Raw genomic sequence first — 26,005 nt, 5'->3', positions numbered from 1 at the left:
GTCCTTAAAGTGACACTAAGGCCCAGATTCTCAGTGGAGATACGACGGCGTATCTCCAGATACGCCGTCGTATCTCTGCGTTGTGCCGTCGTATCTATGCGCCCGATTCATAGAATCAGTTACGCATAGATTTCCATTAGATCCGACAGGCGTAAGTCTCTTACGCCGTCGGATCGTAACTGCATATTTACGCTGGCCGCTAGGGGCGTGTACGCTGATTTACGCCTACAAATATGTAAATCAGCTAGATACGCAAATTCCCGAACGTACGCCCGGCCGACGCAGTAAAGTTACGCTGTTTACGTTAGGTTTTTCCCGACGTATAGTTACCCCTGCTATATGGTGGCATAAGTGCGGCGTACCAATGTTAAGTATGGGCATCTATCCCGCGTCGAATTTTGCATTTTTTATGTCGTTCGCGTAATTTACGTCGTTGGACGTAATTTACGTTCACGTCAAAACCAATAAGTCCTTGCGGCGTATTAGGAGGCAATGCACACTGGGAGATTTCCACGGCATGCGCCGTTCGTGAAAAACGTCAATCACTTTGGGTCACAGAACATTAACATAAAACACGCCCCCCTGTCCCACATTTGAATTAAGCGGGCTTACGCCGGCCGATTTACGCTACGCCGCCGCAACTTACGGAGCAAGTGCTTTGAGAATACAGCACTTGCCCGTCTAAGTTGCGGAGGCGTAACGTAAATCAGATACGTTACGCCCGCACAAAGTTACGCGCTCCTACGAGAATCTGGCCCTAAAGCTTCAATTTTTTTTTTAAAATAACAAACATGGCATACTTACCTCCACTGTGCAGCTCGTTTTGCACAGAGTGTCCTCGATCCTCGTCTTCTGAGGTTCCTCGGCAGCTGTCTCGGCTCCTCCCCGCTTCTGATAACCCCCTCTAGGAAGTTCTCTCCCAAGGGGGTTATATTGCGGGCACGCTCCCGAGTCCTGTATTCGGCGTCCATAACCGCTGAATACAGGACTCGGCCCCGCCCCCCGGCCCTCACATCATTGGAGTTGATTGACAGCAGCGCGAGCCAATGGCTGTGCTGCTATCAATCCATCCAATGAAGAGCCAAGAAGACCGAGCAAAGGAAGAGTGCGTTCACGACGCAGGACTTTCCTGGGCTCAGGTAAGTAAAACAGGGGGGGCTGGGGAGCTACAGTGATCGTAAGTAGGGATGAACCGATATATCGGAGGCCGATACATATCAGCCGAAAATAGCTGTTTTGGGAAAACGCCGAAACAACAAAAAAATTGCCGATAATGACTAGTGGTGCAACGGATCGTCATTGATCCGTGATCCGCACGGATCAATGACGTCGGATCGGCACACACATGATCCGCGGCGTGCCGTGGGATTGCAGAGCGGTAAAACACACACTGAAATTGTCTCCGCTCTGCTCGCACACAGCCCCGCCTCCTCCTAACCACGCTGTGATAGACAGAATGCAGTGCAGGTCTAATGCTGAGATGTGTTCTGTCACAGCGTGGGGTTAGGAGGAGGCGGGGCTGTGTGCGAGCAGCGTGGAGACAGTTTCAGCATTCGGGCGGTGAGTTGCTTACTTTTCTAGCAGAACATGTGTGCACTGTGCAGCCACCCGTCCTTCCCCCCCACACCTCCCTCGGTTGGCTCTATCTTCGGCACTCTGCCCCCCCCCTCCTCCCCCCCGACTGCCTAGTCTGGCTCCTGTCCCTGCCGCCAATGCACTCCTGTTTTTGGAGGTGACAGGGTTAATAAAGAGAACCTGTCACCTCCAATTGCTATCACACAGGGAATTATTTTCTCCTGTGTGATAGCAATAAAGTTAAGTGTAAAAAAAAAATATGAAAACATTAATTAATAAAATAAGTAATGAAAAAGTAAAGAATAAGAAAAATAATATTAAAAATAAGAAAATTATACAAAAATAAAAAAAAGTACTTTGATAGGATGCTCCATACATTTTTGCAATCCGACTGAACTGTTTTAACATACAATTATTTAAAAAAAAAAAAAAAAGTCATTTTCGGTTTCGGTTTTGGTCTGACATTTTTTTTTATTTCGGTTTCGTTTCTGAAATTTCCATTTCAGTGCACCTCTAATCGTAAGATGTTTTTTCACCTTAATACATAGGATGCATTAAGGTAAAAAAAACATGTACCTTTACAACCCCTTTAAGTGGTTAATTGCAAAAGACTTTCCCTGAGGAAGGAGTCAAGCTGCTCTGAAACGCGTTGGGGGTGTTGATGCAATTTTTTCAATAATACTGAATAATTGTAATGTGAACATAAGATTCTCATGGGTAGAGTTGTTTGACTTATAAATTGGGGGTTATTTACGAAAGGCAAATCCACTTTGCACTACAAGTGCAAACTGCAAGTGCAAAGTGCACTTGAATTTGCACTGAAAGTGCACTTGGAAGTGCAGTTGCTGTAGATCCAAGGGGGACATGCAAGGAAAATAAAAAACAGCATTTTAGCTTGCACATGATTGGATGATAAAATCAGCAGAGCTTCCCCTCATTTCAGATATACCCCTCAGATTTACAGCGACTGCACTTCCAAGTGCACTTTCAGTGCGCACTTTGTGCAAAGTGGATTTGCCTTTCGTAAATAACCTCCATTGTGACCTACACTATAAGAGGGGCCATCATATTATTGATGCTACACAAATCTCAGCTACAAGTTCAAAAACAAAAAAAATAGATATGTAAAAAAATATTTTGCGTACCCGTACCTGATGGGGAGATGTGTCTCCATGATATGGATGGTTCTGGTTTTCCAGATGCCAAACATGTAAGCGATACATTTGTTCCTTCGTTGACAATCATACTGGGGGAGATTTCGAAGATCTTTGGAGAAACTGCAATGCAATAAAAGAAAACAAGTTATACATTAAAAAAAATAAAAAATTGTAAAGTAAATGCGAACTGACAATTAGCATACCAAAGCATGGTGCATCACATACCATTGCCATTTTTTTAAATTAAACATTTCTATTCACCTTGTTTCCAACCTTTGTTTCATCTCAGTGCTGCTGATCTCTACTAGCGGACTCTATCTACTCCAGAGATCGCTACATGGATTTTTTACAGAATGGATTTCCAGATGGTGACCATACCTGCTTAAAGGAGTTGTAAAGGAAAAACATGTTTTGCCTAAAATGAATGTCTGCAAGGTAGACAGACAGAATAGTGTAATGATTCTGTTAAAAAACGAGTAAATATCTATTAAATTCCTTCATCTATATCACCTCCGGCGTTTTAGTTTCTGTTCTCTCATTCACTTCCTGGTTTGCGGCGCTCGTTCATGTAAGAACTACATTTCCCAGTATGCATTGCGGCACGCCCAGTAATTCACACCTCCTTGAAGTCTCTAACACGTAGAGAGCGTCCTGCCGCACAGATGTAGTTCCCAGGAGGGGGCGAGCACGTCACTGACCACTGCAGTAAAGCCTCCCTTCACGGCGGTGAGTAACAATCAGACAAGCAGGAAGTGAACAGAACAGAGAAGAAATAGAGCAACTTCTGAGCGAAAACGAACAATGAGGAAGTGAAAAGAGGAAGGTCTGCAGGTAAAGGATACTTATTATGAAAAAAAATGTTTTTCCTTTACAATCCCTTTAAAGCGGACCTTCAGTTTTTATTTTTTGTGTACCAAGTTGTGAAATAGCAGGAATACACAGTTAGGCCCCTTTCACACAGGGCGGATCAGTAATGATCCGCCCCGTGAACCTCCGCTTGCTCAGCGGGGATCGCTCCGTTGATCCCCGCTGAGCCGGACTGATGACAGGGCGGTCCCCGCACACTGTCTTTTCTCCGCTCTCCCCTATGGGGGGATCGGATGAACACGGACCGTCTGTCCGTGTTCACCCGATCCGATAGACGGATGGAAAAGTAGGTTCTTCCTCCGTCACACTTTGGCGGATCGGGTCGGATGTCAGTGGGCATGTCACCGCTGACATCCGTGGCTCCATAGAGGAGCACAGAGCGCCCGTTCAGGTCCGCCAAAATGTGAAAGAGCCCTAAGAAATATTGACCGATCGCTCAACCACCGACCAACGAAACAGCACTTGGTCGAAATCGTTGCCAACATTAACCAACAATTTTTTTTTTTTTTTAAAGATCAATCGATTTCATACGTAGTGTTGATGGCTCACGTACAAGTGGGGTCGTCTACTAGTTCTGCTCATGCGTGATAATGTTCTTTCTTTTTTAAATTTCTTTATTTTTCCATTTTTTTTTTCATTTATACATTTCTTAACACAAGGTCACAATAAACAATCAATCATCTTTACCTAGTCTAAACATGGCTTTTTTTTTTTTTTATATCAACAGCAGAGAGAAAAAGGAAAATAAACAAAAAGAACCCAAGCATTGAGACCAATACTTCACCCTATTAAAGTGGGAGTTCACCCTAAAAATAACTTTTACCCTTAGATTGATGCTCATTTTGTCTAGGGAAATCGGCTAGTATTTTTAAAATTGAAGCTGTACTTACCTTTTTAGAGAGCGATTTTCTCCGCCGCTTCCGGGTATGGGTCTTCGGGACTGGGCGTTCCTATTTTGATTGACAGTTTTCCGACAGGCTTCCGACGGTCGCATTCATCGCGTCACGAGTAGCCGAAAGAAGCCGAACGTCGGTGCGGCACTATACTGCGCCTGCGCACCGACGTTCAGCTTTCGGAAAATCGTGACGCGATGGATGCGACCGTCGGAAGCCTGTCGGAAGACTGTCAATCAAAATAGGAACGCCCAGTCCCGCAGCCCATACCCGGAAGCGGCGGAGAAGATCGCTCTCTAAAAAGGTAAGTACAGCTTAGATTTAAAAAAAAAATAGCCGATTCCCCTAGACAAAATGAGCCTCAATCTAATGGTAAAAAGTTGTATGTCCGGGTGAACCCCCACTTTAACTCCCGCGTTTCCAACATTCTCTTCAGGGTTGAAAGTGGGGTAATGGGCCAGTAGGTCTCAACATTGGTTCATAGCAAGGGGGGACAAGAGAGAAGGAGCCAATGACCAGCCAAAAACAACATCACATTTCCTCATGTCCGGTCATGGGATGACGCTCTCCCATGGCCTTACTTATTGCCTTTGACCCTCTCCATTCCCCCTCATCCCCCAATACTTATGATTGCTTATCCACTTCTATTCCTTCCCCCCCACCCGTCCCCTCCCGTCCCCTCCCAAAAAAAAGAAAAAAGGGAAGAAAGAATATCTCCTCCCCCTCCTCCCCACCTCTCCTAGTCTCCATCCGCTAGCCCTTCGCCTTCCTCTGAATGGATTAGGTCATTCCAAGGTGTCCAAATTTTTAAATATATTTCTCTTTTTCTCCTGCTTGTCCATACTAGGTCTTCCATCCTATTCACTTCTTCAACCTTTCTAATCCACATACTCACAGTAGGGGATTGTACTTGCTTCCACTTAACCACTTAAGACCCGGACCAAAATGCAGGTAAAGGACCCGGACAGTTTTTGCGATTCAGCACTGTGTCGCTTTAACTGACAATTGCGCGGTCCTGCGGCGTAGCTTTCAAACAAAATTGGCGTCTTTTTTTCCCCACAAATAGAGCTTTATTTTGGTGGTATTTGATCACCTCTGCGTTTTTTATTTTTTGAGCTATAAACAAAAATAGAGCGACAATTTAAAAAAAAAATGCAATATTTTTTCCTTTTTGCTATAATAAATATCCCCCAAAAAATATATATAAAAAAACTTTTTTTTCCCTCAGTTTAGGCCGATACGTATTCTTCTACCTATTTTTGGTAAAAAAAAAATCGCAAAAAGGGTTTATCGATTGGTTTGAGCAAAATGTATAGTGTTTACAAAATAGGGGATAGTTTTATTGCATTTTTATAAAAAAAAAATGTTTTTACTACTAATACCGGCGATCATCGATTGTCGTGACCGCGACATTATGGCGGACACATCGGACAATTTTGACACATTTTTGGGACAATTGTCATTTTCACAGCAAAAAATGCTATAAAAATGCATTGTTTACTGTGAAAATGACAATTGCAGTTTGGGAGTTAACCACTAAGGGGCGCTGAAGGGGTTAAATGTGACCTCATATGTGTTTCTAACTGTAGGGGGCGGGGCTGGACGTGTGACATCATTGATCGTGTTTACCTATATCAGGGAACACACGATCAATGACAGCGCCACAGTGAAGAACGGGGAAGCTGTGTTTACACACAGCTCTCCTCGTTCTTCAGCTCCGGGGACCGTTCGCGGGACTCCAGCGGCGATCGGGTCCCGCGGTCACGGAGCTTCGGACCGGCTGTGCACTTAAAGAGGACGTACAGGTACGTGCTTGTGCCCAGCCGTGCCATTCTGCCGACGTATATGTGCAGGAGGCGGTCCTTAAGTGGTTAAGCGGTATGCATGTTCACTAGATGACACAGGATTGATTCCCGTATGTTCCCCACGGTATGTCTGACAGGTGCAGAAGGAAGAAAGCTGGGTCCTCCGGTATTACCACCTCACTAAACTTTTGGATAATCTCCCGAACTTCCATCCAAAATCTCTGAATTGATAATGTTTAAAAGATGTTTCATGGACGACCTTCACACCAACGAATAGAATATCGTTCATTCGCAAACAATACGACACAATTTTCTCGGCGTTTTTCGTTCACAATATCGATATCGGGTATTACTTGCTTGGCATCAACGAGTAGAAAATCGGCCGATCGTTTGCAGAACGGAAATTTTCGCTCGATTTTCTGATTGTGTATTCCTACCATTAGGCCCCTTTCACAGGGGGCGGATTAGTAATGATCCGCCTCCGTAAGCTCAGCGGGGATCGCTCCGTTGATCCCCGCTGAGCCGGCGGATGACAAGGCGGTCCCTGCACACTGTGCAGGGAACGCCCTGTCTTTTCTCCGCTCTCCCCTATGGGGGGATCGGATGAACACGGACCGCATGTCCGTGTTCATCCGTTCCGATCGGCCAGACGGAAGAAAAAATCAGACATTCTTCCGTCTGCAAAATCGGATCTTTGCGGAGGCGGACGATTACGGGTTGTCAGCGGATGTTTGTCCGCTGACACCCGCAATCACATAGGGACCCATGCATGTCCCTTTTTCATCCGCAGACGAATGGATGAAAAAGCAGACATACGGGGCCGGATTCAGAAAGAAGATACCACGGCGTATGTCCTGATACGCCGTCGTATCTCTGAGTCCGGCCGTCGTACCTATGCGCCTGATTCATAGAATCAGGTTACGCATAGATATGCCTAAGATCCGACTGGTGTAAGTGACTTACACCGTCGGATCTTAGGCTGCAATTCCAGGCCGGCCGCTAGGTGGCGCTTCCGTATCTTTTACGCGCCGAATATGCAAATGAGCATTTACGCCGATTCAGAAACGAACGACCGCCCGGCGCTTTTTTTTTACGCCGTTTGAGTTCGGCTTTTTCCAGCGGAAAGTTACCCCTGCTATAGGAGGGGTAAGTGCGGCGTATCCTATGTTAAGTATGGCCGTTGTTCCCACGCCGAGTTTTGAATTTTTTGCGTAAGTCGTTCGCGAATACGGCCGGACGTAATTTACATTAACGTCGAAAACCAATGACGTCCTTGCGACGTCATTTGGAGCAATGCACGCTGGGAAAGTTTGCGGACAGCGCATGTGCTGTTCGATCGGCGCGGGGACGCGCCTGATTTAAATTGTACACGTCCCCTAGCCGCGGAATTTGAATTCCGCCGGGGGATTTACGATACGCCGCCGCAAGTTTACAGGCAAGTGCTTTCTGAATAAAGCACTTGCCTCAAAAAATTTTGGCGGCGTAACGTAAATCAGATAGGTTAGCGGATCTGAATCTAGCCCACGGTCCGCAGGTGTGAAAGGGGCCTAAGTCTATAAAGTAAGTTTTGTTTTTTTGATATACTGTAAATAAATGTCCTTGTGGGCTGTTTACTGAAAACAAGAGGCACCTTGAACTTCTTCTTCAATACCATGAATGGAATAATGAAACGGTTCCCATTTTTTTTACAGAAATGTTAGAAAATAACCCAACGCCGCACTCGCTCGGAATATTGTTCACATTTTCAATCCCTCTATATTTTCTCCGGCTTTGCTTCTGTTTATTTATATTGATAGCGGGATTAGGAGCTGCTTTTGTGTGGAAGGCAGAGAGAAGGTTTAGTAAAGGAACAAGAGCGCTTATTATAGAAGGTAGTGCCAATAATCACAGATCCCCAAAATGAAGACTTTTGTGGGGGGAGAAAAAAAAAAATGATTGTTTGCTACAGATGGAAAGGTTTTTTTTTTTGTTTTTTTTACTGCCTTCATCATTGCGGCGGATGAAATCGTATTGTGTACGGCAAGAATGCACTCAAATTGTTCTAAAGCTCTTGTGTGCATTTAGCTACCTTGGGAAAACTATTGATCTGCCTAGAATTACATTTTAGCATGTTCTGACTTCTATCGCTACTTTGTTTTCTATGTTGTTGATTACTATGATTCATACAGTTGCCTTTTACTAAACATTTTTATATACAGCACAGCAGTCTAGTGCCGCGTTTCTTAATGTTATTAAAATTATTAACCTTCATAATCAGTTAGGGGACAAGGTCTTCTAGAGCCCAGGGGCGGGCGAACATGCCAAAATGCGCCCCCCCCCCCCAAAGACGTATGAGCATAAGGGCTCTTTCACACGGGCGGACCGTTTAGGTCCGTCTGCCAGTTTTTTAGGCGGACCTGAACGGGCGCTCCGTGCTCCTCTATGGAGCCACAGATGTCAGCGGTGACATGCCCGCTGACATCCGATCCGCCAAAGTGTGACGGAGGACAACCCTACTTTTCCTTCCGTCTGGCTGATCGGATCGGGTGACAACGGACTCTACGGTCCGTCGTCTTCAGATCCCGCATAGAGGAGAGCGGCGCTCTGACAGGTCGGTCCCCAGGGCCGATCCTGGAAGGGTGCACCGGGTGAACTGCACCCAGGCGCTGCAGAGGTGGAGGCATGAAAGTGCTACCCTCCCTCCTCCTCTCCTTGTGTGTGGGCAGGCACGCCCAGGGGCGAACTGACCGCCAGCACCGCGCCCTGCTCAGAAAACCTCTTCCTCAGCCCCTACTGAAGCCCGCCCAATCTACCATCCCAGCGTCTGTGTCACGGCTCCTCCCCTGTGGTTGCCTAGCAGCAGGACGCTGTAGACAGCGGAGTGGTGGGTAAAGGTACCATGGTGCCCAAGTGGGAGGGAATAAAGAGCATGGGTGAGAAGAAGGAGAAGGTGGCAGATGAGAGGACCAGAGGGGAGCCCATCACAGAGCCACTGGTAGGTTGCATTGGATGGGCACTGATGAGGCTGCAATTGGTGGGCACTGATGAGGCTGCAATTGATGCATAGATCTCTTGTATCATTTCCGCAGTCTCTGACCATTTTCTTTATCATGTGTGCAGTCTCTGACCATCTTCTGTATCATGCCTGCAGTCTCTGACCATCTTCTGTATCATGTCTGCAATCTCTGACCATCTTCTGTATCATGTCTGCAGTCTCTGACCATCTTCTGTATTATGTCTGCAGTCTCTGACCATCTTCTATATCATGTCTGCAGTCTCTGACCATCTTCTGTATCATGTCTGCAGTCTCTGACCATCTTCTGTATCATGTCTGCAGTCTCTGACCATCTTCTGTATCATGTCTGCAGTCTCTGACCATCTTCTATATCATGTCTGCAGTCTCTGACCATCTTCTATATCATGTCTGCAGTCTCTGACCATCTTCTGTATCATGTCTGCAGTCTCTGACCATCTTCTGTATCATGTCTGCAGTCTCTGACCATCTTCTATATCATGTCTGCAGTCTCTGACCATCTTCTGTATCATGTCTGCAGTCTCTGACCATCTTCTGTATCATGTCTGCAGTCTCTGACCATCTTCTGTATCATGTCTGCAGTCTCTGATTATCTTCTGTATTATGTCTGCAGTCTCTGACCATCTTCTGTATCATGTCTGCAGTCTCTGACCGTCTCCTGCAGTATGTCTGAAGGCTCTCTCTAACAGACTCTATAACAGAAGCCCTCTCTAGAGCACTTACTGTTAAGAGATCATGGGAGGATCCCAGGGTAAAAAAAAAACATTGAGCACTAATCTGCATGCTTTCCCTCTAAGCATAAATCCCCCCTACTCCAGTTAAATTCTGCTTCTCTTGCTGAACTCCCCCACCACAAATGCCCCCCCCCCAAAAAAAAAACAATTACCCCTTCTAGGAAAAATCCTCTGGCCTTTAAATTCCTCAAATTTCCTTTCCAAGTACACCCCCCCTCTCCAAATCCCCCCTCCCAGCACAAATCTCCCTAGCTCAACCTCCCCCCCAAAAAAATGTCCCCTCTTAGCACAAATTTCCTCATTCATCCCTACTAGCACATATCACCCCCCCCCCCCAAATACAAATTGAGGGAGCACTAATCTGCATGCTTTCCCTCTAAGCATAAATTACCCTGATTCCCTGTAAAAATCTACTTCCCTTGCTGAATTCCCCCAGCACAGATGCCCCCCCCCCCCAAAAAAATAATAATAATCACATCCTCTAGGAAAAATCCTCTGGCCTTCAAATCCGTCAAATTTCATTTCCAAGTACACACCCCTTCTCCTCTCCAAATCCCCCTCCCAGCACAAATCTCCCTCCTAGCTCAAATCCCCCCCCCAACAAAAAAAAGTATTGAGCAAGCTCTAATCTGCATGCTTTCCCTCTGAGCATAAACCCCCCCTACACCAAGTAAAAATGTGCTTCCCTTGCTGAACTCCCCCAGCACAAATGCACCCCCCCCCCCGTAAAAATAAATAAATAAATCACTCGTTCTAGGAAAAATCCTCTGGCCTTCAAATTCCTCAAATTTTCTTTCCAAGTACACCCCCCCCCCTCCAAATCCCCCATCCCAGCACAAATCTCCCTCCTAGCTCAACACAAATTCCCTCATTCATTCCTACTAGCACATATCACCCCCCCCCCCCCAAAAAAAAATACAAATTGAGGGAGCACTAATCTGCATGCTTTCCCTCTTAGCATAAATTCCCCCTATTCCTTGTAAAACTCTGCTTCCCCTGCTGAATTCCCCCAGCACAAATACCCCCCAGACACACAAACCACAGTTCTGTGCAAAACAAGCTGCACAGTGGAGGTAAGTATGACATGTTTGTTATTTAAAAAAAAAAAAAAAAAAACATAGTATCACTTTAAACTATAGGGTCTACAAAAAATTGCCATTTGGATGTCTTATGCCGCGTACACACGATCATTTTTCGGCATGAAAAAAAAATGATGTTTTTCCAACCTTATCATTAAAATGACGTTGCCCACACACCATCGTTATTTAAAAATACTCTAGCAAAGCGCGGTGATGTACAACACGTACGACGGCACTATAAAGGGGAAGTTCCATTCGGATGACGCCACCCTTGGGGCTGCTTTTGCTGATTTCGTGTTACCGCGTGTTAGTAAAAGTTTGGAGAGAGACGATTCACGTTTTTTTAGTCTTCGTGCTTTTCAGTCTGTTACAGCGTGACAAATGTGCTATCTCCATTACAAACGGTAGTTTTACCAGAACGGTCGCTCCCGTCTCATAACTTGCTTCTGAGCATGCGCATTTTTTCCCCCTCATTAAAGCCTACACACGACCATTTTTCACGACCTGAAATAGAACGACGTGAAAAACGATGAGAAAAAAAATAGAGCAGGTTCTGGAGCCTACACACGATCGTTTTTCACGACCAATTTAAAAAATGGCATTTTCTCGTCATGAAAAATGGTCGTGTGTACGCGGCATTAAAGATTGCTGTTCACAAGCGCAAACCATCCAACTCGAAGGAGCTGGAGCAGTTTTGCAAGGAGGAAACGGGCAAAAATCCCAGTGGTAAGATGTGGCAAGCTCATAGAGACTTATCCAAAGCGACTTGGAGCCGTGATATCCGCAAAAGGTGGCTCTACAAGGTATTGACTTTAGGGGGCTGAATAGATATGCACATTGCCGTGTTCTGACATTTTGCCCTATTTGTTGTTTGCTTCAAAAAAATTATAATTAAAAAAAAATCTTCAAAGTTGTGGGCATGTTCTGTAAATAAAAGTGGATGTAAACCCAATTTTTTTTATTTTTTATGTCACAATGTAGAGAATACAATTTCCTATCATCTGTGCTCAGTCTTGCCACACAGAGTTAATCCAGCGCTGAGCAATCCTCTTTTTATTGTTCAGTGAAATAAAACAGACTTACAGATAATGACCAAAGTCCTTGCTTGAGTGACAGGTTATTTACATATCTCGTGCACTAGCTTGCAGACATGCACAGCTTATTGTCTATGTATATTCTAATGGCTATTTACACTGAACTGTGGATCACCCCATATTTTGAAAACATTTTATAAAAACACAGGAAAGACAGCCAATCCTGGGAGAGCAGGATGGGAGAGGAGGGGAGGAGAGGGGAGGGGGATGTGAATTGTGCACTTTACAGAAGCTGTGCATGTCTGCAAGCTAGAGCACGAGATATGTAAATAACCTGTCACTCAAGCAAGGACTTTGGTCTTTATCTGGAAGTCTGTTTTATTTCACTGAACAATAAAAGAGGATTGCCTAGCGCTGGATTAACTCTGTGTGGCAAGACTGGGCACAGATGATAGGAAACCTTATTCTCTACATCGTGACATCCACTTTAAATGATGCAAATCCTCAAACAATCCATGTTAATTCCAGGTTGTAAGGCAACACAACCCGAAAAATGCCAAGGGGGGTGAATATTTTTGCAAGGCACTATATATCGCCTATTTGACAGCGATACCTAAACCTAAATCAGTGTGGGCCATGGGGCAAATACTTTTCCATTATAAAATGTATATAAACATACACATGCACATATATAACCGGCTCTGATTTTTTTTTTTTTATACTCCCCGTTCATCAGTACAGAAACACTTGTACAGTTAACAACTCCCTGCACAGTCGCTCCGGAGAAACTTTCATTCAGCCATGATTGTCGAGGAATGAAAGATGAATTTCTCCCCGGGAAAACAAAACCCCATCCAGTAATATTTTGCATTACAGAATTTAAAGCACATTGGAGCTTACCATGCAATCAGTCCCCAACTGTGAGATCCGCGGATGTCTACAGAGTACATGATTAGGTCTCTCACTGTTTGATTGAAATGCAGAACTCATAAACTTCCCCCTCAACTGACTGCTATATATGTAAGGGTCTGTTTTCACAACAGTTTTTTTTTTTTCCCCTCCATCAATCCGTTCTTCTTAACTGTTCTCGTTAAAGGTCTTTAAGCGAAGATTTGGTCTTCAATGCCTCGGAGAACCCAATCCACCAGCACAGTGACTTTGCTTTTTTCCTGGATGGCCCAGAATCTCAGCAGTTTGGAGGTCCTAGCACCAAAGGCCGTGGAGGAATCTTGTCCCAAGCTGACCAAAGTTTCCCATAGACTCCCATGTTAAACAGTCCATTTTGGGGACCCGGTACCGGGCGGTCATCGGTGCCCTTGACCCCATACTTGGTACACATGTAGCCCCACTCGTCCTCTACCGTTGAATCGAGTCTGGGGACCGTAGAACGTAAGACCGGGTAGCGCTTCCATAGACTCTCATGTTAAACGGTCAATTTTTGGGGACCCGGTATCGGCCGGCAATCGGTGCCCTTGACCCCATACTTGGTAGACATGTAGCCCCACTCGTCCTCTACCATTGAACGTAAGACTGAGTCTGGGGACCGTAGAACGTAAGACCAGGGAGAACAGATTTTTGAAAGCCGGGTACCGCTTCCATAGACTCCCATGTTAAACGGTCAATTTTTGGGGACCTGGTACCGGCCGGCCATCGGTGCTCTTGACCCCAAACTGGGTAGACATGTAGCCCCAATCTTCAGATTGTTTAAAATTAGATATAAAGTAATACCATGGATTACGAGCAGGGCTGGTGTAAGATTTTTTGACACCCTAGGCGAAACCTAATTTTGCCGCCCCAATGGCACTGCCCCTGACTCCACTCCCTTTGCCCTACCCATGTGACAGGAGCCGGTGCTATACAGGAAGCATCTGCTCTGCTTCCTCTAATGCCAGCTCCATTCTTCACACTGATGCTCTGGGATGGCGAGTCAGGAACCTGCAATCTGGGCTTGCCAGTCTACCATCCCAGAGCAGGAGGTGACGAGCAACATCAGAGGGCCAGCAGTTGGGCACCCCTGCTGTAAGGAATGCATTGTGTGTAAGACAGAGCTGGCTTTACTGGGACGATCACCAGAGAGTCAGAGAGACACTGATGATCATAGAAGAGTGCAGCGGCAGGGGATGTTTGTTTTTGTTCTGTTGGGAGACCCGGGACATGTCCTCCAGGCTCCAGTGCAGTCCTGCGCCTCCAATAACACTATCGGTCGGACGGAGCGGCTGCCTGAGACTAAGCCTGCAGAGCATGCAGATGCAGAGGGAAACCAGTGGCTGGGCACCCTAGGTTGCTGCCTAGTTGTCCTAGTGGTAGCACCGGCCCTGATTACGAGCAACATTTTTTTCAGAAGAATGCATATGTAGCATTACCCCCGGAGGAGCTGCTGGTTGTTTTGGGTGGCACATTTACCTCATGGCTCCCCCGAATTCCTAGGGGTGAATGATGCGTATTGAATTTAGTAGAAGTAAAGGAATGTCCGCAACAGGTGCTCTTTGCTGTGCTCTTTATTACCCAGCCGGGTAAAAACAATAAAACTTGTGGTGAGGAAGGTAAAGTTGAAGAAGAAGAGAACAGCAGATTCAGGCGTGATGCTAGGAAACAGTCCTGCTCCCAAGCGTAACACTTCTCTATGGGCACCAAATAACCGTATTTAAACTGAACACTGACACATGAACATTGCTAAGTGGTCTTTCAGCTAGTGTCTGTTTACCCGTTTTGATCCAAGTTTCCTGTGTCTTGACTCGGCTTCACCTGAACCTACTCTTTGATCTCCGCCTGCCTACCTGATCCCGGCTTGTGTCTGACTCTGCTTCTGCCTGATGTCCCAGCACCTTGCTGCCCGACTGTGTACAGAACCCTGCCATGCGCCGTACTCTTAATGCAAGATACGCCTGAATTTTGACTTCATCCGACTGACGTAAGTTTCCTACGCCGTCGTATCCTGGGCGCATATTTACGCTGGCCGCAAGGGGTGCTTCCATTGAATTACGCGTCGATTATGTAAATGATCGACATACACCGATTCACAAACGTACTTGCGGCCGTCGCAGTAATATACGCCGTTTACGTAAGGCGTACGACCGGCGTAAAGTTATTCCACCTATAGGAGGCGTATCCCATGCAAAGGTATGGACGATGGAACAGCCGTCGTATTTTACGTCGTTTACGTAGTACTACGTGAATAGGGCTGGGCGTAGGTTACGTTCAGTGATTCGACGTATCTTAGGCTTTTTTTCCGACGTGATTCTGAGCATGCGCACTTGGAAGCGTACACGGGACGGCGCATGTGCCGTTCGTTTGGCCCTTCATTTACATGGGGTCACGGTTCATTTACATGTATCACGCCCACTTCAAACTACTTTGAATTAGGCCGGCTTACGCCAAGGATTTTACGTTACGCCGGCGCAACGTTGGGAGCGAGTGCTTTGTGAATACTGTTCTTGCCTCTCTATGTTACGTCGGCGTAGAGCATATGCGATGCGCTACGCCGGCAGAAAGATGCGCCGCTCTACGAGAATCCAGCCCTATATTCTGAGATTCCATTGCCAGATCCATGTGTTTCAGGCATAAGAAATAATGAGATAACCAATATAATGACATGCTTTCTGTATATTCCTAAATGTGACGCTTCTTTCTACACCCATACATGGCTAGTATTTCTACCAGTGCTTTCATGACTACCAGCTTATTGCGCTTGTAGATGCCTAATTTAAATGCTATATATGCCCACTCTATCGCTATAACAAAACTCATTAAAATTGCTCATCCAGCGGAATATTATGATTTGACTGAAATGTCCTTTATTGCTCTTATCATATCAAGTTAAATTAAAAAAAAAGAGAACATTTCTTTTTGGAAATGGATAAAAACGAATGATATTGTCAGATAATGAAAGGAAATGTTTGTGAAACGGCTTGGGAGTTCGGAGAACAGAATAAACCATACAGGATTCAGTGTGGCGTATTTCGAAAAAATTGGAAATTTGTATGGATATCATTCTCTCAACTAAAATGCATCACTGATGTCGCGTCGGGTCTTCTGTGTGCGTGTCTAATACTCCATTGCTTTTATGTAAAGGGAGATTTTCACAGCCTAAAGTTACATCCATACCGGCATAGCAGAGAAAAACCTTTAAAATAGTTTTCATAAGTACCTCCCCCAAGGAACCTTAAAGCGGAGGTCCGCCGAATATTTTTTTTTCTTAAAGTCAGCAGCTACAAACACTGTAGCTGCTGACTTTTAAAACAAGGACACTTACCTGTCCATGGAGCCCGTGATGTCGGCACCCGAAGTCGAACTATCGCTCGGCTCTCGGGTGCTGCCACCAGGGCCGGCCCTATGATGGGACCGGGTGGTACCATGGTACCAGCCAGAACTTTTAGGGGGGTGGCAACCGATGCCCCTCAGCCAGCACGTTCCGCCGCTCCGCTGTCTGTTAGGAGCCCAGCGCCGCTGCCTTTGAGGACACTCGCAGCCTGGGGGGAGCAGTCAGGCGCCGCTGCCTGCGAGGAGCCCGGCGCTTCTACCGTTAGAGGTGGGTGGCGGGCGGTCAGAACAATTGCGGGGGGGGCAGTCAGCAAGTAAACTCGCAGGGGGGGGAGGATGTGGAGTTAGTCAGCAAGTGAGGCGCCGCTGCCTGTGAGGAGCCCGGCGCTGCCATTAGTGGTGGGTGGTGGGCGGCCAGAACAGTCGCGGGGGGGGGTTAGTCAGCAAGTGAGGCGCCACTGCCTGCCTGTGAGGAGCCTGTCTGCCGTTAGTGATGGACTGGCAGACAGAACACTCGCAGCTCCGTGTGGGGGGGGGGGGGGTTAAGAGCAGTCAGTGAATGAGCTGGCAGGGTAGCAGAGAGATGATGTTCACTCTGAAACACAACAAGTGACAATCCGCAACGTGTGGCAAGTGACAATCCGCAACGTGTGGCATGTGACAATCCGCAACGTGTGGCATGTGACAATCCGCAACGTGTGGCATGTGACGTAGCAAGTGACACAATGACACAAAAAACTACGTTTTGAAAAACGACATAAAAAATTGAAGCATGCACAAATTTTTTTTTGGTCGTTTTTCAGAAGACATAAAACAACGTTTTCCCCACACACGGTCATTTTAAATGACGTTTTTAAAAATGACGTTTTTTTTCTTCACAAAAAACGACCGTGTGTACGCGGCATAAGTACAAACACACATCACAAGTTGTATGAGACATGTATTATACAGGTATCTGCACCCCCCTGAAAGGTGCCAAATGTGACACCAGAGGGGGGGAGGGTTCCGAAAAGCAGAGGTTCACTTTTTGTTCAGACCTTCGCTTTAAAATATATAATATAAAAAATATAATAATAATAAAAAATGAAAAAGTCACAAAGAGTAATCCATTTGCAATAATGTACTTGTGGACCTATGCCAAGTCACCAAAACATCAAGCTTGGTTGTCTGGCCCCTGATATATTAATAATATTATTTAACCGCTTCCTTCCCACAGGACGACTATATACGTCCTCTCTTTGAAGAGAAATATCGTTGTTATGGTAGCAGCTAGCTAACCCCGGTATCCTCTTCAACAGCCGGTGGTTCTTTTTCAGATAAAAGTGGCCTCTGAGGCGGATTCCCCACAAGATCACTTTTATCGGCGGCTGGAGAGGGCCCCCCCTCCCTCCTCGCTTACAGTGGCCGTCGGTAATGGCGGAGGCAATCCGAACCTGTCCCTTCTGTGACATGGAGACGAGTGAGGGGAAGATGGCCCCCACCCGTCTCCATGTCATTGGCAGGGCGGAAGCGACGTCAAAACGTCACTTCCGCCCATAGCTCTTAAAAGGGACATTTTATTTTACTTTTTTTCAAATGACAATTTTTTCTTTATTGCATTTCAGTGTAAATATGAGATCTGAGGTCTTTTGGACCCCAGGACCTGTCATGCTATGTTTACATTCCTTGTAATAGGAATAAAAGTGACACCATTTTTTTTTTTTTAAAGAACAGTAAAAAATAAAAAAGGTAAAATAAATAAGAAAACAAATAAATAAAATTTAAACGTTCCCCGTCCCGCCGAGCTCGCGTGCAGGAGCAAACGCATACCTGAGTAGCGCCCGCATATGAAAACGGTGTTCAAACCAGACATGTGAGGTATCGTCGCGAATGTTAGAGCGAGAGCAATAATTCAAGCCCTAGTCCTTCTCTGTAACTCAAAATATGTATCCTGTAGAATTTTTTAAACGTCGCCTATGGAGATTTTAAAGGGTAAAAGTTTGTCGCCATTCCACGAGCGGGGCGCAATTTTGAAGCATGACTTGTTGGGTATCAATTTACTCGGCGTAACATTATCTTTGACAATATCTAAAAAATTGGGCTAACTTTACTGATGTCTTATTTTTTTATTAAATAAAGTGTATTTTTTTCCAAAAAAAGTGTGCTTGTAAGACCGCTGCGCAAATATAGTGTGACAAAGTATTGCAACAACATTTTATTCTCTAGGGTGTTGAGAAAAAAAAAAAATATATATATATTGGCCCGGATTCACGTAGAGCGGCGTATCTTTGAGCGGGCGTAGCGCATATCATATGCGCTACGCCGACGTAACATAGAGAGGCAAGGCCAGTATTCACAAAGCACTTGCTCCCTAAGTTATGGCGGCGTAGCGTAAATGGGCCGGCGTAAGCCCGCCTAATTCAAAGTAGGAAGGTAGTGGGCGTGTTGTATTAAAATGAAGCGTGACCCCATGTAAATGAAGGGCCGAGCGAACGGCACATGCGCGCGCATGCTTCAGAATCACGTCGCATATACTCCCTAAGATACGACGGCTCAATGCCTACGACGTGAACGTAACCTACGCCCAGCCCCATTCACGTACGACTTACGTAAACAACGTAAAATATGACGGCTGTTTCGTCGTCCATACCCTAACATGACTTACTCCTGCTTTAGGTGGAATAACTTTATGCCGGTTGTACGCCTTACGTAAACGGCGTAGCTTACTGCGACGGGAGCAAGTATGTTCGTGAATCGGCGTATCTAGGTCATTTACATATTCTACACGTAAATCAATGGAAGCGCCCCTAGCGGCCAGCGTAAATATGCGCCCAAGATACGATGGCGTAGGAGACTTACGTCGGTCGTATTAGGCCAAAATTCAGGCGTATCTTGTTTGCTGAATAAGGCGCATAGATACGACGGCGCATCTGTGGACTTACGCGGCGTAACAATAGATACGTTGGAGTAAGTTGTTTCTGAATCCGGGCCATAATGTTTTGGGGGTTATAAGTAATTTTATAGCAAAAAAAATATGTTTTTAACTTGTAAATATCAAATCTCAGAAATAGGTTCGGTAATGTAGTGGTTAAGGATCTTTTATTCTGCATTTTCTGAACCTTTTCAACAACACGGTAGTATTTATCCGCTAGAAGACAATAGCCTCTTCCGTCGGGGGGTTTCACCGTATTCTGGTGGAAGTGGGAACATTTCAGGCTCAAGTAGAAAACCTGCACAGCCCTATGGAATTGCTTCAGGTTTGATCCTCCATAGACTCCAAGCCATTTCCTTCTCAATTTTCTAATTTCACTCCATTACATTTCTGCATGTCTTATTTTCTGAAGTGCTTTATACAGGTTAAAATAATTAGATTTTGGTACGTGTAAAATCATAAAAAGAAGGTTGTCACTAGTGATAATTGAATCCTTAACCAGGAAAGCTCCAGCGCCATTTTTTTGCATTTCAGCTACAAGCTTATTAACCACTTCAGCCCCGGACCATTTGGCTGCCCAAAGACCAGAGCACTTTTTGTGATTCGGCACTGCGTCGCTTTAACTGACAAATGCGCCAAATGATGCCCTTTTTTCCCCCCCACAAATAGAGCTTTCTTTTGGTGGTATTTGATTTTGATTTGATAATTCATAAATAGTATTTGTTACATTCACTAACAGCCAAATTTAAAAGGAAATTCCAATACCTAGTTATTATTTAAGCCTTTCGAATTTTCGGGATTTCAGAATTTTTTAATTTACCAATTTACGAATATTTGAATTTACACACTTTTTAATTTATGAATTTAAACATTTACGAATTTATGAATTTTCGAATTTACGAATATTCAAATTTACGAATTTACAAATTTACGAATATTTGAATTTACAAATTTACGAATTTATGAATATTCAAATTTACATTTTTTTTTTTTTATTTGACGAATTTACGAATATTCGAAATTTACAAACTTTTGAATTTACAAATTTGAGAATATTTGGAAAAATTTGTTAAAACGGGATTTTGTTAATTCAGATGTTGAAATTCGTTAAAAAATAAAAAACGAATGCGGAACAAAACGAATTGCACATGTCTACTATTTAGGAGGGTGCTACATACAGCAGAATACAATGAATTTGGGGTATCTGAGTCATACAAGCTATAAATACATACATCACTTTTCCCTGCCATGCTGTAAGCACAGGAAATGTGGATTCAGCACAGAACACTTTTTCGCACAGATACGCTCCGTAGATCAGTTTTTGGTGTGTCAATAATAACTCTCGGGGGGGAAAATCACAACGAGCGCCGTACCTGTCACTACTTTCATCCATCGCTGATCCAAAGTCAGAACAGGCAAAGCCGTTCTACCTAAGAATTCTACAACCAGCATAATTCAGAAAATGCCAACAAAGACCCAGGCCCGGATTCAGATACAATTGCGTATCTATCGGCGGGCGTAACGTATCTCAGATACATTATGCCGCCGCAACTTAGGGCGCAAGTTCCGTATTCAGAAAGAACTTGCGCCCTAAGTTACGGCGGCGTAGTGTAAATGTGTCGGCGTAAGCCCGCCTAATTCAAATGTGGATGATGTGGGCGTGTTTTATTTAAATTACTTGTGACCCCCCGTCCGTGAACGTTTCCAAGTGCGCATGCTCCAAATTACGCCGCAAACTGTCAATGCTTTCGACGTGAACGTAACTTACGTACAGCCCTATTCGCGAACGACTTACGTAAACAACGTAAAATACGACGCTGTTCGTGTGTTTCCGACGTCCATACCTAACATGACTTACCCCTGCTTTATGAGGGGTAACTTTATGCCAGAAAAAGCCTTACGCAAACGACGTAAAAAAATGCGCCGGGCGGACGTACGTTTCTGAATCGGCGTATCTACCTAATTTGCATATTCCTCGCGTAAATCTACGGAAGCGCCACCTAGCGGCCAGCGTAAATATGCAGCCTAAGATACGACGGTGTAAGAGACTTACGCCGGTCGGATCTTAGGGAAATCAATGCGTAACTGATTCTAAGAATCAGGCGCATAGATACGACCTCCCGCACACTCAGAGTTACGACGGCGTATCCGGAGATACGCCGTCGTAACTCGTCTCTGAATCCGGGCCCCAAAGTGCAAAATGCACCAACACCATCTTGTCATTGTACAGAATAGAGAAAGAACCAAAAGGAAACTTTGTGAACACCGATGTACAGTATATGGCCACCTCTTCTACAATCACATTTATAACTTTTTATTGCAGATTCAAATGATGATCCTCTTTCCAAACAAGTAAAGATCACAAACCACTTAAAGGGGTTGTAAAGGTAAACAAATACATTTCCCTAAATAGCTTCCTTTATCTTAGACCCCTTTCACACTGAAGCGTTTCTACAGCGTTTTAGTGTTAAAAATAGCGCTATTAAAACGCTCAATAAACGCTCTCCATGCATCTCAATGGACCCTTTCACACTGAGTCCTGCAAGCAGCATCTTTGGAGCAGCTTTTGGGCGCTAAAGAAAACGCTCCAAAAACGCCCCTCTCCATTGAAATGAATTGAAAGCGCTGTAAAAACGCCTTACCCTTTCACACTGAGGCACTGCAAAAACGCCCTAAAACGTTAGGGTCTTAGCGGTGCTTTACCAGCACATTGGGATTGCAGATGAGGCTTCGCTCCAATAACGCTTGAATAACGTTCGAAAAACACCCCAGTGTGAAAGGGGCCTTAGTGCAGTCCTCCTTCACTTACCTCATCCTTCCATTTTGCTTTTAAATGTCCTTATTTCTTCTGAGAAATACTCACTTCCTGTTTCTTCTGTCTGTAACTCCACACCGTAATGCAAGGCTTTCTCCCTGGTGTGGAGTGTCGTGCTCGCCCCCTCCCTTGGACTACAGGAGTGTCAGGACGCCCACTAATACACAGCTCCTTTCTCTATCTGCAACGTAGAGAGCGTCCTGACTTGCCTGCTCGCCCCCCCTCAAGAGGCTTTCTCCACACCAGGGAGAAAGCCTTGCATTCCACTTTGTGCTGCTTTTGCTGATTCCGTGTTAGTAAAAGACGATTCGCACTTTTCTGTCTGTTACAGCGTGATGAATGTCACCATTACGAACGCTAGTTTTACCAGAACGAGCGCTCCTGTCTCATAACTTGCTTCTGAGCATGCACGTTTTTTTCACGTCGTTATAGCCCACACACGATCATTTTTTACGCCGTTAAAAACGTTGTGAAAAATTAGAGCATGTTCGAAATTTTTAATGCCCATTTTTTACATTGTGAAAAACACTCTGGAGCCCACACACCATCGTTTTTAATGACATTAAAAAAAAAACGTCATTTTTTACAACCCAAAAAAACGGTCGTGTGTACGCGGCATAATTATTTTTTTTCTATCCCTTTTTATAACCTGGGCAAGGGTTAGAACTTCTATTGGGTTTTAAATGCTGTCTGTGTGCCTATTGAGGAGAATTCCCCTTATTTCCTCCTCTTCTGTCTAACAGACAGCACTTGGACGGGGAGCAGGGGTAGGAATCTCCTGTGTGGAGACACAGACAACAATCAAATGCGGACAAAGGTTCTAAAGCTTCATCACTGTTAGCAATATTGTTTTGTTATTACTGCCTGCATGCCCTTTGGGGGGGATTTCTTCTTCCTTTTCTGGCTAAAATCTGTCAAATAAACCCCAAGGATATATAGCGCAATAGGTTGCCTGAACACAGAGTTTCCTTCCTGACAAGTTACCAACCATTGTGTCTGGTACTGGTATATTTTTTGTAATGCATTGACTAAATATTTCTGTGCTGCCCAAATGGGGCATAGAATTTTAATACATTGGAACCTCGGATTACGAGTATAATCCATTCCAGGAGAATGCTCGGAATCCAAAGTACTCACATATCAAAGCAAGTTTTCCCATTGAAGTCAATGGAAACCAAATTAATTCATTCCGCATTGACTTTAATGGGATGCAATACCAAATGCGGCCAGAGGTGGGAGGGGGCACCAGAAAGCGCCAAAAAAGGCCGAAAAGGCCCGAGGACACTTCGGCTTGTTTCCTGCACCCCCGTACCTCAGGCAAAATGAGGTACTGCAGGCCTATTTTCGTCTTTGCTCGGCCTCTGCGCCCCCGTACCACAGGCCAAATGAAGTACTGCAGGCATATTTAGCTTGAATTCTGTTCGTCTTGCGAGTCAACACTCGCAAACCGAGTCAGAATAAAAATGCTCTCAAACCAAGTTACTCTCAGGCCCCGTACACACGTCCGAGGAACTCGACGTGCCAAACACATCGAGTTCCTCGTCGAGTTCTGTGTTGAAGCCGCCGAGCATCTCGGCGGGCCATCTTTCCTTATTGAACAACGAGGAAATAGAGAACATGTTCTCTATTTGCCCCGACGAGTTCCTCGTCGGCTTCCTCGCTGAAAAGTGTACACACGACCAAGTTTCTCGGCAGAATCCAGCTCCGATCGAGTTTCTGGCTGAATTCTGCCGAGAAACTCGGTCGTGTGTACGGGGCCTTAAAGCGGTGGTTCACCCTCCTTCACATCATTAGATCATTACATTCGGCATCGTAGCGCGAGCTACAGTATGCCGGTCTTAAATTTTTAATCCCCGTACTCACTGTTCTATCGCTCATTGAAGAATCCGACTCCCGCGGGGAATGGGCGTGCCTATGGAGAGGGAGGATGATTGACGGCCGGCTATGGCACGTCACGCTCCCCGAAGACAGCCGGAGTAGGTCTCGGTTCTTCACGGCGCCTGCGCACAGGCTATGCGCAGGCGCCGTGAATAGCCAAGCCTATTTCGGCTATTTCCGGAGAAGCGTGACGTGCCAGGGCCGGCCGTCAATCACCTTCTCTCACCATAGGAACGCCCATTCCCCGGAATCTTCAATGAGCGATAGAACAGTGAGTACGGGGATTAAAAATTTAAGACCGGCATACCGTAGCTCGCGCTATGATGCCGAATGTAATGGTCTAATAAAAAAAAACATTTTTTTTTTTTTTAACAGGGTGAACCCCCGCTTTAAACCGAGTTTCCATATTAGGGCTGTTACTGATTAAAATGTTTGTGTTCGATTAATCGTTTTTTTTTTTTATCGATTAATCGACTAATTTTGATCAATTATAAAAGAAGACTGTAATATCCACTAATTTAACTAATTTATCATCATTAGTCATTTAGATCAACATTGGATCATTCAGAGATCCTCACTGAACTTCTGGAGAGAGTTTGCTGCACTGAAAGTAAAGGGGCTGAATAATTTTGCACGCCCTTTTTTTCAGTTTTTTTATTTGTTAAAAAAGTTTGAAATATCCAATAAATTTTGTTCCACTTCATGATTGTGTCCCACTTGTTGTTGATTCTTAATTTTTTTTTACAGTTTTATATCTTTATGTTTGAAGCCTGAAATGTGGCAAAAGGTTGCAAAGTTCAAAGGGGCCGAATACTTTCCCAAGGCACTGTATAGATAGATAGATAGATAGATAGATAGATAGGTGACACTTCGGTTTTTTACGCGACGAATATGCAAATTCCGATTTCCGCTGATTCAGAAACAAACGCCCGCCCGTCGCTTTTTCTTTTACGTTGTTTGCGTTCGGCTTTTTCCGGCGTATACTTACCCCTGCTATATGCGGCGTATCCAATGTTAAGTATGGCCGTCGTTCCCACGCCGAGTTTTGAATTTTTACATCGTTTGCGTAAGTCGGTCGCGAATACGGATGGACGTAATTTACGTTCACGCCGAAAACAATGACGTTTTTATCGACGTCATTTGGAGCATGCGCACTGGGAAAAATCGCGGCCGGTGCAGGCGCAGTACGATCGGCGCGGGGACGCGCCTGATTTAAATAATACACTCCCCCTAGCCGCGGAATTTGAATTCCGCCGGGGGAGTTACGATCTGCCGGCGCAAGTTTCGAGGTAAGTGCTTTCTGAATACAGCACTTGCCTCAAAAAATTGCGCTGGCGGATCGTGAATAAGATAGATTACGCGGATCTAAAGATCCGCTGATCTATCTGAATCTAGCCCACTGTTTCTCTGAACCATGTCTATGGATGTTTATGTTTAGTTCACATGCTGCCATCTAGTGACCTTTTGTGGTAATGCATTTGTTTTTACATGTCTTTTCTCTGATGTTATGACACACTTCCTTTGTATGTAATGCTCCACCCCTTCTTCCTGTGTAGTGTACTTCCTGTGTAATGGAGGCAGCTACAGGCCACATGTAGCAGGGCACATGTATTCTGCATAGTAAGCTACAGACAATATCATCTTTTGACCACATAAATACCACAACCTATTCATCTGTTGTATCCTGTCATCTGCTGTAACCCGATGTTCAGAATTAAAGCACCTCTGTGGATGGAATCAGTATTTGGTGAGTTCAAGCTATCTGAAGAGGATTGTCCTCAGTGATTATATCTGCTTATACAGGCCAGGCATAGAGGTCTCACAAGGGATTATCGATTTACAACAATCGATATAGGTATAAGAGGAACTATTATGAACATCATTGCAGTCTATAATTTATATGGAATTTTAGAGATAAGGTTCCATGGGCTTCTACACTATATGGCTAAGTGTTTGTGGACACCTGACCATCACACTTGTATAG

General features: G+C 45.0%; 1 protein-coding gene across 6 annotated transcripts in view; it reads right to left on the bottom strand.

Annotated features, from left to right (window-relative positions):
• The window catches only part of NEGR1 (neuronal growth regulator 1), a 641,177-nt gene that overhangs the window by 289,338 nt on the left and 325,834 nt on the right, over nt 1-26,005 (bottom strand). For 5 of the 6 annotated variants that reach the window (XM_040360703.1, XM_040360701.1, XM_040360702.1 and 2 more), the window contains exon 3: nt 2,727-2,852. In XM_040360703.1, the coding sequence (XP_040216637.1) occupies nt 2,727-2,852 (126 nt within the window). Of the gene's footprint in view, nt 1-2,720; nt 2,853-26,005 lie in introns of all 6 variants that reach the window. The other variant, XM_040360704.1, reaches the window with a different exon arrangement.

This window comes from Rana temporaria, chromosome 7, assembly GCF_905171775.1.
Source record: "Rana temporaria chromosome 7, aRanTem1.1, whole genome shotgun sequence".
Lineage (NCBI taxonomy): Eukaryota > Metazoa > Chordata > Amphibia > Anura > Ranidae > Rana > Rana temporaria.
Note: the sequence above shows the minus strand (reverse complement) of the source record. Positions and strands in the feature narration are given on the sequence as shown.